The sequence below is a fragment of the Hemitrygon akajei genome, chromosome 16, assembly GCF_048418815.1.
Source record: "Hemitrygon akajei chromosome 16, sHemAka1.3, whole genome shotgun sequence".
Lineage (NCBI taxonomy): Eukaryota > Metazoa > Chordata > Chondrichthyes > Myliobatiformes > Dasyatidae > Hemitrygon > Hemitrygon akajei.
The window spans coordinates 87890078-87904968 of record NC_133139.1 but is presented as its reverse complement, the minus strand read 5'-3'; the positions used below and the strand labels follow the sequence as shown (position 1 = coordinate 87904968).

General features: G+C 43.2%; 1 protein-coding gene across 1 annotated transcript in view; it reads left to right on the top strand.

The window, feature by feature from the left end:
* LOC140739674 (voltage-dependent P/Q-type calcium channel subunit alpha-1A-like) overlaps window positions 1-14891 on the top strand; it is a 376031-nt gene that overhangs the window by 271309 nt on the left and 89831 nt on the right. Inside the window, exon 3 of the mRNA XM_073068045.1 lies at window positions 530-790. Within this exon, the coding sequence (XP_072924146.1) occupies window positions 530-790 (261 nt within the window). The remainder of the gene's footprint in view (window positions 1-529; window positions 791-14891) is intronic.

Sequence of the window (14891 nt, the reverse complement as noted above, 5' to 3'; positions counted from 1 at the left end):
GTTGCCAGTAGCTCCGACGCCTGCACGTTAGATTGTATTACATCTGACTACTATCAGTAGATTAGAGGGGGAGATAGAGAGAGAGGGGGTGGGGGGGGCAAAATGTGCTCTCGTATAGCCCCTGCAACAACCAGATGAGAGGCATGTGTAGATGGTGGACGCTTTCTTGGGATGCCGTGTGGATTTTACTGTGGGATGCTGTTTCATTAAGGTGCAGATGATGCATCGGCGACCAGGAGAATAGGCAGAGGGGAGAGAAAAAAAATCTGCAGATGCAGGAGAAAAAAAATACGTTCGAGAAATTATCAGACCTGATTTTAATTTTTGACTGAGAATTTTTATCCGGGAAGAAATTTTGCAAATGATCAAATTATCTGCAGGACAATGCGAAGCTGAATATATATATATCTAACAGTGTGGGGGAAAAAAATTCTGAAGTGATTTGCAAAGAGACCGGCATACAGACGGGATGTAATGAGGAATTGCGGTCGCTTGCTGCTCAATGGTGATATTTGGCATCTGTTTTTAGAATGGCGAGGTTTGGCGACGAGGTACCCGCCAGGTATGGCACTGGTCAGGGAAGCTCCGGTCGAGGAGGCAGCCGCCAGGGCGGACCCCCAGGAGCGCCCCAGAGGATGTACAAGCAATCTATGGCTCAGAGAGCCCGGACAATGGCTCTCTACAACCCCATTCCCGTCCGTCAAAATTGCTTCACAGTTAACAGATCCCTCTTTCTCTTCAGTGAAGACAACTTTGTAAGAAAATATGCCAAAAAGATCACAGAATGGCCATATCCTTTTTTTTAAAAATTTCTCTCTCAATGTGTATTGATGTATTTTAAAAGTATTGACGACTGCAATTTTCTCGATCGATTGGAAAAAGAAACCTTCACAGTGTTAATGCTAGAAGCCGAAACAGTCAGTTACACTTGTTATAATGAGTACAGTGCTAGTCTCACTGGTTATAACCGTAGCATTGTCCAGTCACAAATAATAACTATTTCTTGCTTCACTGATTATAATTGTAACATAATGTCAGTCTCTAATTATAATGGTGATCATTCTAAATTTCCTGGTTACATTGTCAGTTTTACTGGTCATAATGTTGCATGATGTCAGTTGCACTGGTTATACTGGGAACCATATAAATTTTGCTAGTTATTATGGTAACTAAAGGCCAGTTTCCTCTTATAATAGTAACAGTGTCCATTTCATTGGTCATCTTGGCTGCATGATGTCAGTTACACTGGTTATATTGAGAACCATGTCAATTTCTCTGGTTGTAACAGTGACCATATCAATTATGGGTTACAAGGATTACATAATGTCAGTTTTCTAGTCCTGGCAGTTTCACTAATGATAATGTCAGTTTCATTGCTTTTACCAGCAGCATAATGTTCATTTCTCTGTTAGTAAAGTGTCAATATGTTGGTTTTACTTGTTATAATGGTAGAATTAATGGGTAGGATTTACTGTGACTATTCTTCTGTGTATATAATGTGGCAGTGCAGTTAATAGCACCATAAATCCAATCATTCCTCCCAAAAAATTTAGCTGGGCGTAAAGATTCCGAAAACGGTGATGCAGCCAACTTCATCTCCAGAAAATACATACAGGGACATTTGCAAATATTTATAATTATTATTACTGCATCAGGCCAATTGCAGCCATTCCTTCAGAATAAATTACAAGGGCCTTTTATTTAGCATGTTATTGCAGACTTAGTTTGTAGTGCTCCTGAGCTGGTTAATTGCCTGATGGGAGCAGGATGCATTAACTTGTGCTGCTGACGTGAGGTTGTGTCTATTTTAGGGAACCGTTCAGTAGGTTGGTGTGATGAATAGGGGTTTTTTTTTTCATTCTCGTGTTTGTGCGATCACCTGCTCTCCACAGGGCTCGTGATTGAAAAGATAAGATGCAGGGATGGATTAGGATCTAAACTGTTACAAGATCCTAACCACAATCCCCACGGCTTTATTTTTAAATTCACATGCAACTTGGAATAGACTGGAAAAAAAAAATTAAATGTGCCTCTGTGATTCTAAATTTGTCATTCGGGTGTTTGGTAACATGGTGAGTTAACCTGCGTCTGTATTAAATGGAGGCCATATTCTTCACCCTAGTTCAGCAGTCTGCTGGTCGTGCTATGATGTTGAACACAATCTTTTGCTCCTAGGGATTTTGTTTATGGGGGGGGGGGTTATCTGCTGTAAAAGTAAGTCTGAGATGAGGAAAAATGTTCTCACCCAGAGAGTAGTGAATCTTTGGCATCCTCTAACCCAGAGGGTGTGGGTGTTCACATTCAAGGCTGTGGTCCCCGGATTTGTGGCTGATAAGGGAATGGGGGAATTTGAGGATTGGATGGGGAAGTGAACAACGCAGAAGGCCGGTGGGTTGAGTATCCCACACCCAAGTGTACGGAGGAGTCTGTTAATTACCCTTCTCCAATAGAAAGATAATATTTTTGAATGGCAGGGGACAGAAGGAGTGGTTAGAGCCTGCACCGACATTCAATTGTCCAGTGATCGCTTGCAGCTGGTACCTTGGTTTCCTGTCTGCTGCTACAGATCGTCAGGAGTAAGCATTCCCGGGATGGTTATAGCACAGATGCTAGGACCCTGTTCCCCTCAGCTCAGGCTAACCAGATCTGACCATCCGGGCAAGGTTGGGCAAGCATCTGGGTTAAGATTTGCTTATCCAGGGTGGTAGCTGATCATTATGACTTGCTCAGTTTTAACTTGTGCATCTGTTATGGACCAACATCTTGTGGTTAGGTATGAAAAGAATTATAAAACCTTGGGCTTAGGTTGGGTTTTGGTTTGGCGAAGGCCTGGCCAGGTTTCAGTTTTGCACTCAAATAGGCCTTTACACCCACATTCTGCCCCAAGCATATATTCTAAACCCAAACTGGAATAATGTCTTAGTTTCTTTAAGATTGAGGTGTATGTCATGCTCCAGGTACTTAAAGCCCTAGTGAAATCTCACCCGGATATTGGGAGCAGTTCCAAGTATAACACCTTAGAAAGAAAGTATGGATGTTGGAGAGGGAGCAGTTTACATTTAGCAGAATGATAATAAGGGATAACTGTTGTGGAGATTGCTAAGGGTGATGTCCTGTTCTCTGAAGTTTTGGAGGGTGATTTAATGCAGTTTTCCAAGGGGAACTAAGAAGGCAGAAACTGTTTGTATTGATTGGGGATGAAAAAGGAGTAGGGTTAATTAGAACTGCACCAACTGGTGGTGTTGTGGCAACTGCACTGGACTGTGAGGCGAGTGATCCCAGGTTCGAATCCAGCCGGTTCCTTGCATGCTTTTCACCTGAGCTGGGTTGAATGTTGAACTGGCAACTCAGCCTTGTGAAAAAAAAACACAAACAAAAATGTAAAAGCAACAGCAAGGAATGCCACCCAATGCCCCACAAGGAGCAGAAAGGAACATCAACAATTAGAGCCAGGACCTACAGTTTGGAAACACCTCCACACGTGGCGGGGTGCAGAGGATTAGAATTCTCTTCCAAAACCAAAAATGTAAAGTAATGTGAGACTGATGGAAACCAAAAGTATCGGTCAAAGGCAGGTTCGTGAAGTTGGGTCAGTGACAATGTTCCCTCCAAGGTGTGTGTGCGCGTGCACAAAGGAAGTTAAACTGTGCACAAAAGGTTGTCACCCTCTCCCTCGTTGGCATGTTAAGTATTTTTCACGATCGTACACAGTCACATTTCCTTATTTGGTTTCTGATGTGGATGGTGTTGACAACATGGCGTTTGTGATGATTTGTCTGCAGATTTAGAATTGGCTTATTTACTGTATATTGTTGAAGAAGTTAGTCAGTGTGCATACGTTGTGACTGGACAAAAATTGCACAGCACGATTTTTGTGCATACTGGTCATTACAAATTAGAGAGAACATTGGTCAGAGATTAACCAAAATATCATTGATTAGTGGAAAAACTCAAGGAATTGAAAGGCCACCTCTTGTTTATTTGTTCCTTCTAGTTATTTGCCCAAGAGTTTTCCATTCCTAATTGTTCTTTATTTTCACCAAAGTTAGCCCAAGGTCCTAAAACTAGATTACGATCTGACATACAGATCTGGTTTTAGTATCAATTGGCAGAAGAGATTGTCATGCTGAGTCTGAGCTGAATCCAAACTGATTGCCAGTGGTCTATTCCACTGGGTGTGGAATCGCTTTATCCTCTGCATCATGTCTTTGTCTCCACCATTTCACCATGGAGTTCAGAAGAATATGGGGAGATCTCATTCAGACCTACCAGATAGTGAGTCGACATGGACAGGATGTTTCCAATAGTGGGAGACTCTAATACCAGAGAGCGCAGCCCCAGAATAGAGGAACAACCCTTTAGAACAGAGGTGAGGAAGAGTTTCTTTAGCCAGAGGGCAATGAATCTGTGGAATTCATTGCCCTATACGACTGTGGATAAGTCATTGGGTATATTTAAAGTGGAAGTTGATAGGTTCTTGACTATTAAGGGCATCAAAGGTTACAGAGAGAAGGCAGGAGAATGTGGTTGAGAAGAAATATAAATCAGCCATGATCAAATAGCAGAGCAGACTCAATGGGCCAAATGGTCTTATTCTGCTCTTAGGTCTTGTGGTATTATTATTCCTCAATTCATTCCCAGCGATATTCCATGTTAACTTCTCTTCAGTGGCTGGATTTCTCCCAGTTCCCTCTTTTTGAACCTTCCCTAATTTTCTATGCTTCAGAGAAATTTACACCTCAACCTTCTCCTTTCAAATCCCTGCCTAGCCTCTTTGACTTCCTCCAACCAGATGTCTGAGACTTTGTGACTGTTTATTCCTCTCTGTAGATGCTGCATGGCCTGTCGAGATCCTCCAGCATTTTTTGTGTGTGTTGCTTCAACCACATGTTTCTGTCTTCACTTGATGCGGGTCTCCCTTGTGTTCCTTGTTGCACTACTGTCATTGTTGTCCAGCCGATTGCCAAGTGTTCCTCCACCAGCAGTGTTATCCAACTAGAATACCAAGTGTCCATCCACTGGCAGTGTTATCCAACTAGAATACCAAGTGTCCATCCACTGGCAGTGTTATCCAACTAGATTACCAAGTGTACATCCATTGGCAGTGTTATCCAACTAGAATACCAAGTGTCCATCCACTGGCAGTGTTATCCAACTAGAATACCAAGTGTCCATCCACTGGCAGTGTTATCCAACTAGAATACCAAGTGTCCATCCACTGGCAGTGTTATCCAACTAGATTACCAAGTGTACATCCATTGGCAGTGTTATCCAACTAGAATACCAAGTGTCCATCCACTGGCAGTGTTATCCAACTAGATTACCAAGTGTCCATCCACTGGCAGTGTTATCCAACTAGATTACCAAGTGTCCATCCACTGGCAGTGTTATCCAACTAGAATACCAAGTGTTCCTCCACCAGCAGCGTTATCCAACTAGATTACCAAGTGTCCATCCACTGGCAGTGTTATCCAACTAGATTACCAAGTGTCCATCCACTGGCAGTGTTATCCAACTAGATTACCAAGTGTCCATCCACTGGCAGTGTTATCTAACTAGATTACCAAGTGTTCATCCACTGGCAGTGTTATCCAACTAGAATACCAAGTGTCCATCCACTGGCAGTGTTATCCAACTAGATTACCAAGTGTCCATCCACTGGCAGTGTTATCCAACTAGATTACCAAGTGTCCATCCACTGGCAGTGTTATCCAACTAGAATACCAAGTGTTCCTCCACCAGCAGCGTTATCCAACTAGATTACCAAGTGTCCATCCACTGGCAGTGTTATCCAACTAGATTACCAAGTGTCCATCCACTGGCAGTGTTATCCAACTAGAATACCAAGTGTTCCTCCACCAGCAGCGTTATCCAACTAGATTACCAAGTGTCCATCCACTGGCAGTGTTATCCAACTAGATTACCAAGTGTCCATCCACTGGCAGTGTTATCCAACTAGATTACCAAGTGTCCATCCACTGGCAGTGTTATCTAACTAGATTACCAAGTGTTCATCCACTGGCAGTGTTATCCAACTAGATTACCAAGTGTTCTTCCACTGGCAGTGTTATCCAACTAGATTACCAAGTGTCCATCGACTGGCAGTGTTATCCAGCTAGATTAGCAAGTGTTCAACCACTGGCAGTGTTATCCAACTAGATTACCAAGTGTCCATCCACTGGCAGTGTTATCCAACTAGATTACCAAGTGTCCATCCACTGGCAGTGTTATCCAACTAGATTACCAAGTATTATGCACCGGCAGTGTTATCCAACTAGATTGCCAAGTGTCCATCCACTGGCAGTGTTATCCAACTAGATTACCAAGTGTCCATCCACTGGCAGTGTTATCCAACTAGATTACCAAGTATTATGCACCGGCAGTGTTATCCAACTAGATTGCCAAGTGTCCATCCACTGGCAGTGTTATCCAACTAGATTACCAAGTGTCCATCCACTGGCAGTGTTATCCAACTAGATTACCAAGTATTATGCACCGGCAGTGTTATCCAACTAGATTACCAAGTGTTCATCCACTGGCAGTGTTATCCAACTAGATTACCAAGTGTCCATCCACTGGCAGTGTTATCCAACTAGATTACCAAGTGTCCATCCACTGGCAGTGTTATCCAACTAGATTACCAAGTGTCCATCCACTGGCAGTGTTATCCAACTAGATTACTAAGTGTTCATCCACTGGCAGTGTTATCCAACTAGATTGCCAAGTGTTCATCCACTGGCAGTGTTATCCAACTAGATTGCCAAGTGTCCATCCACTGGCAGTGTTATCCAACTAGATTACCAAGTGTCCATCCACTGGCAGTGTTATCCAACTAGATTACTAAGTGTTCATCCACTGGCAGTGTTATCCAACTAGATTGCCAAGTGTCCATCCACTGGCAGTGTTATCCAACTAGAATACCAAGTGTCCATCCACTGGCAGTGTTATCCAACTAGATTACCAAGTGTTCTTCCACTGGCAGTGTTATCCAACTAGATTACCAAGTGTTCCTCCACCAGCAGCATTATCCAACTAGATTACCAAGTGTCCATCCACTGGCAGTGTTATCCAACTAGATTACCAAGTGTCCATCCACTGGCAGTGTTATCCAACTAGATTGCCAAGTGTCCATCCACTGGCAGTGTTATCCAACTAGAATACCAAGTGTCCATCCACTGGCAGTGTTATCCAACTAGATTACCAAGTGTTCATCCACTGGCAGTGTTATCCAACTAGATTACCAAGTGTTCAACCACTGGCAGTGTTTCCAACTAGATTACCAAGTGTCCACCCACTGGCAGTGTTATCCAACTAGATTACCAAGTGTCCATCCACTGGCAGTGTTATCCAACTAGATTGCCAAGTGTCCATCCACTGGCAGTGTTATCCAACTAGAATACCAAGTGTCCATCCACTGGCAGTGTTATCCAACTAGATTGCCAAGTGTCCATCCACTGGCAGTGTTATCCAACTAGAATACCAAGTGTCCATCCACTGGCAGTGTTATCCAATTAGAATACCAAATATCCATCCACTGGCAGTGTTATCCAACTAGATTACCAAGTGTCCATCCACTGGCAGTGTTATCCAACTAGAATACCAAGTGTCCATCCACTGGCAGTGTTATCCAACTAGATTACCAAGTGTCCATCCACTGGCAGCGTTATACAACTAGATTACCAAGTGTCCATCCACTGGCAGCGTTATCCAGCCGATTGCCAAGTGTCCATCCACTGGCAGCGTTATCCAACTAGATTGCCAAGTGTCCATCCACTGGCAGTGTTATCCAACTAGATTGCCAAGTGTCCATCCACTGGCAGTGTTATCCAACTAGAATACCAAGTGTTATGCACTGGCAGTGTTATCCAACTAGATTACCAAGTGTCCATCCACTGGCAGTGTTATCCAACTAGATTGCCAAGTGTCCATCCACTGGCAGTGTTATCCAACTAGATTGCCAAGTGTCCATCCACTGGCAGTGTTATCCAACTAGATTGCCAAGTGTCCATCCACTGGCAGTGTTATCCAACTAGATTACCAAGTGTCCATCCACCGGCAGTGTTATCCAACTAGATTACCAAGTGTTCCTCCACCAGCAGCGTTATCCAACTAGATTACCAAGTGTCCATCCACCGGCAGTGTTATCCAACTAGATTGCCAAGTGTCCATCCACCGGCAGTGTTATCCATCTAGATTGCCAAGTGTGCATCCACTGGCAGTGTTATCCAACTAGATTGCCAAGTGTCCATCCACTGGCAGTGTTATCCAACTAGATTACCAAGTGTCCATCGACTGGCAGTGTTTTCCAACTAGATTACCAAGTGTTCATCCACTGCATTTTCTTCACCCCCTTGACTTCCTTTTCTATGTACTCCAGACTGTTCTTGTCTGAATCCACTTGCCCCTGCTCCAAGTTCAAAGTAAATATATTATCAAAGTGCGTATATATCACTTTACCAAATACTACCCTGAGATTCATTTTCCTGCAGGCATTCACAGTAGAACAAAGAAGTACAATAGAAACAATGAAAACAATACAAAGTCCAAAGACCTACTGGTTGGTGATTGTAAACTGTCCCGTGATGAGGCTAGGATTAAATCGGTGGGTTGCTGGGTGGTGTGGTTCAAAGGACCAGGACGGCTTGTTCTGTTCTGTATCTCAATAAATTAAAAAAATCAATAATACTAAGAACACAAACATGAGAAAATCTGCAGATGCTGGAAAGCAAAATCGCAAAATGCTGGAGGAACTCAGCAGGTCAGGCAACATCTTTGGAAATGAATAAGCAGTTGACATTTCAGGCTGAGACCCTTCATCAGGGCTGAGAAGGAAGGGGGCGCTGCCAGAATAAAAGGGTGGGAGGAGGGGTAAAAAAGGTTGGCTGGAAGCCGATAGGTGAAGCCAGTTGGGTGGGACAGGTCAAGGGCTGGAGAAGAAAGAATCTGATAGGAGAGGAGATGGACCATAGGATAAAAGGAAGGAGGAAGAACATGAGTTGTAGAGTCCTTTGAAGTGAGTCCAATGGTTGTGTTTTAAAAAAAACCTCAAGTGTCCCTTGCCTATTTACAGAACTGTGGAATCTGAGACTTTGTATGGAGTGATTGCTGTAGAAATTAAGTGATTCATTTTCAGTTGTGCCTTGGTACCAGCTTAACGACAATGATCTCAGATTGTATGCAGCCAGTACGGGCACAGTCCCATTGATTAGAAAATGACTAATAAATATATCTCCATGCATCATATTGAAAGCAGTATTATTTTTCTAATTCTGTTGCACAGTTGCCTACGAAGTATAATATGCATTGTATTCTGCTTCACATTGCTGTAACCAGTTGAAGGACGAACACTCTGGAGTTTAGAAGAATGAGGTGGTAAAGGCAAATACATTAGAGGCTTTTAAGAGACATTTAGATAGGCTCACGAGTATGAGGAGAATGGGGGGGGGGAGGGTGGGTATGGGCATTATGTAAGTAGAAGGGATTAGTTTTTGGGTTTTAAAAAATTTACTTTTCTGCTGGTTTGGCACAGCATTGTGTGCTGAAGGACTAAAGAGCCTGTTCTTGTGCTGTACTCTCTTATTGAACCTATTGAATATTGATACGCGGACATGGAGAGGATGTTTCCTACAGTGGGGGAGTCTAGGACCAAGGGGATGGGCTCAGAAGACAAGGACAGAGATGCTGAGGGAATCTGTTTAGCCAGAGGGTGGTGAATCTGTGTAATTCATTGGTAAGGAGACCAAGTCATTAGTTACATTTAAAGTGGAGGTTGGTAGGTTCCTGATTAGTCAGGGTGTCAAAGGTTAGAGCTTAGAAAAATAGAGGGCAACACACACAAAATGCTGGTGGAACGCAGCAGGTCAGGCAGCATCTATAGGGAAAAGTGCTGTCGACCTGAGAATAGCGCTGAAAATAGAGGGCTATAGGTAAACCTAGTAATTTCTAAGGTAGGGACATGTTCAGCACAACTTTGTGGGCCGAAAGACCTGTATTGTGCTGTAGGTTTTCTATGTTATGGGGAAAGACAGGAGAATAGGGTTCAGAGGGATAATAAGTCAGCCATGATGGAATAGTGTAGCAGGCTCAATGGGCTGAATGGTCTAATTCTGCTCCCATGTCTTGTGGTCTTATAAAAAAGGTTTGCATTTCTGTAGTCAATAAATATATCAATAAATTAGAGAGAGTGCAGAGACGATTTACTAGGATGTTACCTGGGTTTCAGCACTTAAGTTACAGAGAAAGGTTGAACAAGTTAGGTCTCTATTCATTGGAGCGTAGAAGGTTGAGGGGGGATTTGATCAAGGTATTTAAAATTTTGAGAGGGTTAGATAGAGTTGACGTGAATAGGCTGTTTCCATTGAGAGTAGGGGAGATTCAAACGAGAGGACATGATTTGAGAGTTAGGGGGCAAAAGTTTAAGGGAAACACGAGGGGGTATTTCTTTACTCAGAGAGTGATAGCTGTGTGGAATGAGCTTCCTGTAGAAGTAGTAGAGGCCAGTTCAGTTGTGTCATTTAAGGTAAAATTGGATAGGTATATGGACAGGAAAGGAGTGGAGGGTTATGGGCTGAGTGCAGGTAGGTGGGACTAGGTGAGATTAAGAGTTCGACACGGACTAGGAGGGCCGGAATGGCCTGTTTCCATGCTGTGATTGTTATATGGTTATATGGTAGTCTGCTTATATGCCTCCTTTCTGAGCATCTCTAAGTGCTTGACAGCCAATGAAATGGGGCCTTTTTTTGTAATGCAAGGAACATGGCAGCTAATGAATTTCCTACAAGATCTTTCAAATGAGGGTATGATTGGAGAGCAAGATTCATCTGAATGTTCCGGGGGGTGGAGGCAGACTGGTTTTGGTTTCTTTGGTATAGCGGATGCGCGGATCAGGAAACCTGATCGAGATATACAAGAAGGGAGATAGACAGGGGAGATAGTTTTCACCAAGACAATGAAGACCTCAGGCCTAGTGCTGATAAATGGCACGTGATGGTCAGCATTAATGTGACAGGCCGAAGGGTCTGTTTCTATTTTGTGTGACTGACAGTAATGCAATTAAAAGGGTACAGGGTCATCTATGATCTTATAAAAGAGCAGGCTTGAGATTATCTATGACCTCAGTTTATTACAGTTTTTATAAATGTACGAGACTCTGCAGAGGCTGGGAATCTAAAGCAACAAACACAAAATGCTGAAGACACTCAGCAGGTTAGGCAGCACCTGTGGAGAGGAGTAAACAATCGATATTTCAGGCTAAGACCCTTCATCAGGACTGAAACCAGATTAGGAAGGTGGGGGAAGGGAAGGGGTACAAGCTGGTAGGTGATGGGTGAGACCAGGTGAGGGGGAAAGGTGGGTGCATGGGGTGGGGGAATGAAATAGGAAATTGGGAGATGATGGGTGGAAGAGGTAAAGGACTGAAGAAGGTCTCTGATCGGAGATGAGAGTGGGCCTTGAGAGAAAGGGAAGGAAGATAGGAACAGAAGGAGGTGATGGGCGGGCGAGATGAGGAGATGGGTGATGGGGGAGACAGGATGGGGAGGTGGAATAAAGAGAAGGAGGGAGGGGGAGAAATTACCGGAAGTTGGAGAAATCAGTTTTCACGGGATCAGGTTTGAGGCTACCCAGCCGGAATATGAGGTGCTGCTCCTCCAGTGGAGATCGGCCTCGTCATGGCAGGAGAGGAGGCCATGGGCCGACATGTCCGAAAGGAATGGGAAATAGAATTAAAATGGATGGCCACTGGGGAAAACACACCATGTGTGGTGGACGGAGTGGAGGTGTTTGATGACGCATTCCTTTTCTCTTATGGCCTGATAGACTGTTTTCTCAATGATGTTGAATAAGAGAAAGATGCTGTGTAGAAGAGTGAGATGAGGACAGTACCTGCAACACTGGAACTCTGTGGCTCTGGGTGTATCAGCCTGGCCTTTGGTTCTTATTCTCTTCCTGGTGTAGGAGCTGAACCCACGTCCCTCTAATTTGAGGCTAGCAAATCAGTGATAAATTATTTAACAGGCAGAATTTCAGTCTGTTCTTAAAAGTCCTTTCTGTTGAAGGTTGTGATCTTTTCTGGGGCCGGTATTTATGGCGGGTTAGTGTACAAATTTGTGAGATGTCTGATGAAGGGCAGAGCAGGAAGCAGATGGTGACTAGGTTTCAGGATGCATGTTCTCAACACTCCCTGGTACTGATCATTTGCTGTGGATTTGAATCAGCCGGCAGCTTGTGCCCAGGTCAGAACTTGGCACAAGCTACTGGTCTGCCAGCCTGTCAGGTGTTGTTGAGTCTGTGCCCACTAGTGGCAGCCCCATGGATGTGCTTTCTCCAGGATAACAAAATGCCCAAGCTGCCGAGGGGATGGATACGTGGGTGGGTTCTTCGAACATCCCATCATTTTCTCCATCATCCTAATATTTTTGCTGTAAGGTTAAGTTGCAGAATGTGAGCCTGCTGTCCTTGGACCAAACAAGGCTGAGGGGAAATCGCACAGGGGTGGGCTGTTCTTGGTCAGATTTCACTAGTGAAGGTAGAGGGAAGCTGGTCCCATTTGTGAATGATTCTGGGACCAGGGAACATATTAAAACAAAAAAATTGGATTGAAAGATGCGGGTTGGGTGGTAAGGAAAATCTCTTTACTCAGAGTCATGATCTGGAACTTGCTGTTTGCTGGGGAGGGGGGTGGAATCAGTTAGAGATTAAGGGGGAAATTGGATAGGCGATTGAGAGTGAGGGATTTCACAGTGCAGTTAGAAAATGAAATGAATCCGAATCAGGTTTATTATCACTGGCATGTGTCGTGAAATTTGTTAACTTAGCAGCAGCAATTCAGTGCAATGTAGAATAAACAAATAAATTACAATCGTGCAAAAATGGAAATAATATGTATTTAAAAAGTGAGTTAGTGTTCACAGGATCCATTTCCATTTAGGAATCGGATGGCAGAGGGGAAGAAGCTGATCCTGAATCGCTGAGTGTGTGCCTTCAGGCTTCTGTACCTCTTTCCTGATGGTAACAGTGAGAAAAAGGCATGCCCTGGATGCTGGAGGGCGTTAATAATGGACGCTGCCTTTCTGAGATACCGCTCCTTGAAGATGTTTGGGTACTTTGTAGGCTAGTACCCAAGATGGAGCCGAATGAAATAACCTTTCTTTAAGAACCTGGCATGGATTTGAACAATCTCCATTTTGGCTCTTATGTCTTATGATCTTATGGTCCATCACTGTTCCCCAGCAGGTCCACCTCTCAGAATCAGAATCAGGTTTAATGTCATGAAATTTGTTAACTTTGCAGCTGCAGTACAGTGCAATGCATGATAAATAAACAAAAACCTTGAATTACAGTAAGTGTATACACATGTCAATTAAATAGTTAAATTAAGATAAGTTGTGCATAAAACAAAACTTAAAGAAAAAATAGTGAGGCAGTGTTCATGGGTTCAATGTCTATTTAGAAATCAGATGGCAGAGGGGAAAAAACTGTTCCTGAATCGCTGAGTGTGTGTCTTTAAGCTTCTCTACCTCCTGATGGTAACAATGAGAAGAGGGCATGTCCTGGGTGGTGGGGATCCTTGATGATGGAAGCTGCTTTTCTGAGGCACTGCTCCTTGAAGCTGTACTGGATACTACAGAGACTAGTACTGACGATGGAGCTGACTAATTTTACAAGTTTCTGCAATTTACTTCGATCCTGTGCCGTTGCCCCCTCCCCATACCAGATGGTGATGCAGCCAGTCAGTATGCTCTCCACAGTACATCTGTAGACGATTTTGAGTGTTTCAGGTGACAAGCTAAATCTCCTCAAACTCCTGATGAAATACAGCCGCTGTCTTGCCGCCTTTACAGCTGCATCGATATGTTGGGACCAGGTTAGATCCTCAGAGATCTCACCTCACTGTTCATCTGCATCACATGTCTGAAAGTTGTTGACCAAAATCAAAGAATGAGAAAAAAAAATTGCAGATGTTGGAAATCTGACATAAGAACAGAAAATCTTGGAAACACTCAGCAGGTCAGGCAGAATCTATTGAAAGAGTAACATTTAATATCTGAGACCTGTTATCCTAGGAACTTGCACCTAAATTGCTCAAAGTTCAAGGAAAATTAATTATCACAGTACATATATGTCATCATATACTAGCTTGAGATTAATTTTCTTGCAGGCATTCACAGTAGAACAAAGGAATCCAATAGAATCAATGAAAAACTACACTCAAAGAGTGACAAACAACCAGTGTGGCAAAGGTGACAAACTGTATAATAATATAAACAAATAAATAATACTGAGAACGTGAGCTACAGAATCCTTGAAAGTGAGTCTATAGGTTGTAGAATGGTATTTTAATTGTTTTTCTCCCATAGATGCTGTGTGACCTGCTGAGTGTTTGCAGCATTCTCTGTTTTCATTTCTGATGGTTGTTAGTTTGTACTGCAGTGTCGTGGCCTTAAAGGAAAGGCCATGTTCAATTTGTACAGGAATGGTTGCTCCTCCTCGTTCATCGTGGGGTTTCATGCAGTCCTTCCCAATGCTATGTTCCCAGCTAGATTCTCCTCCCTCTTTTGCTCAGTCATAAAGTCCATCTGTTGTACGCTGAATCAATGCTTTTAATGTTACCATAACGTCGTTCATTTTCAGTACCTTGACCAAGCCTCTCATTGCTGTTGTTCCCAAAATTAACTCTGTGTACGACTGTGTAAAGAGAATTGATTGCTGCGAATTCAGCACTGCAGTTAATGTAAGAGATTTTCAAGCAAGAAATGATTATCGACCAACCCGTCTATCTTTGATACATTATTGCTGTTTTATTACACTATCACTCAATCCCAAAAGCATTTATTTGTTTATTTTTACATTTGTGTCAGTAGTTTTCCCCGTTGTTTTATTTGCATAGATGT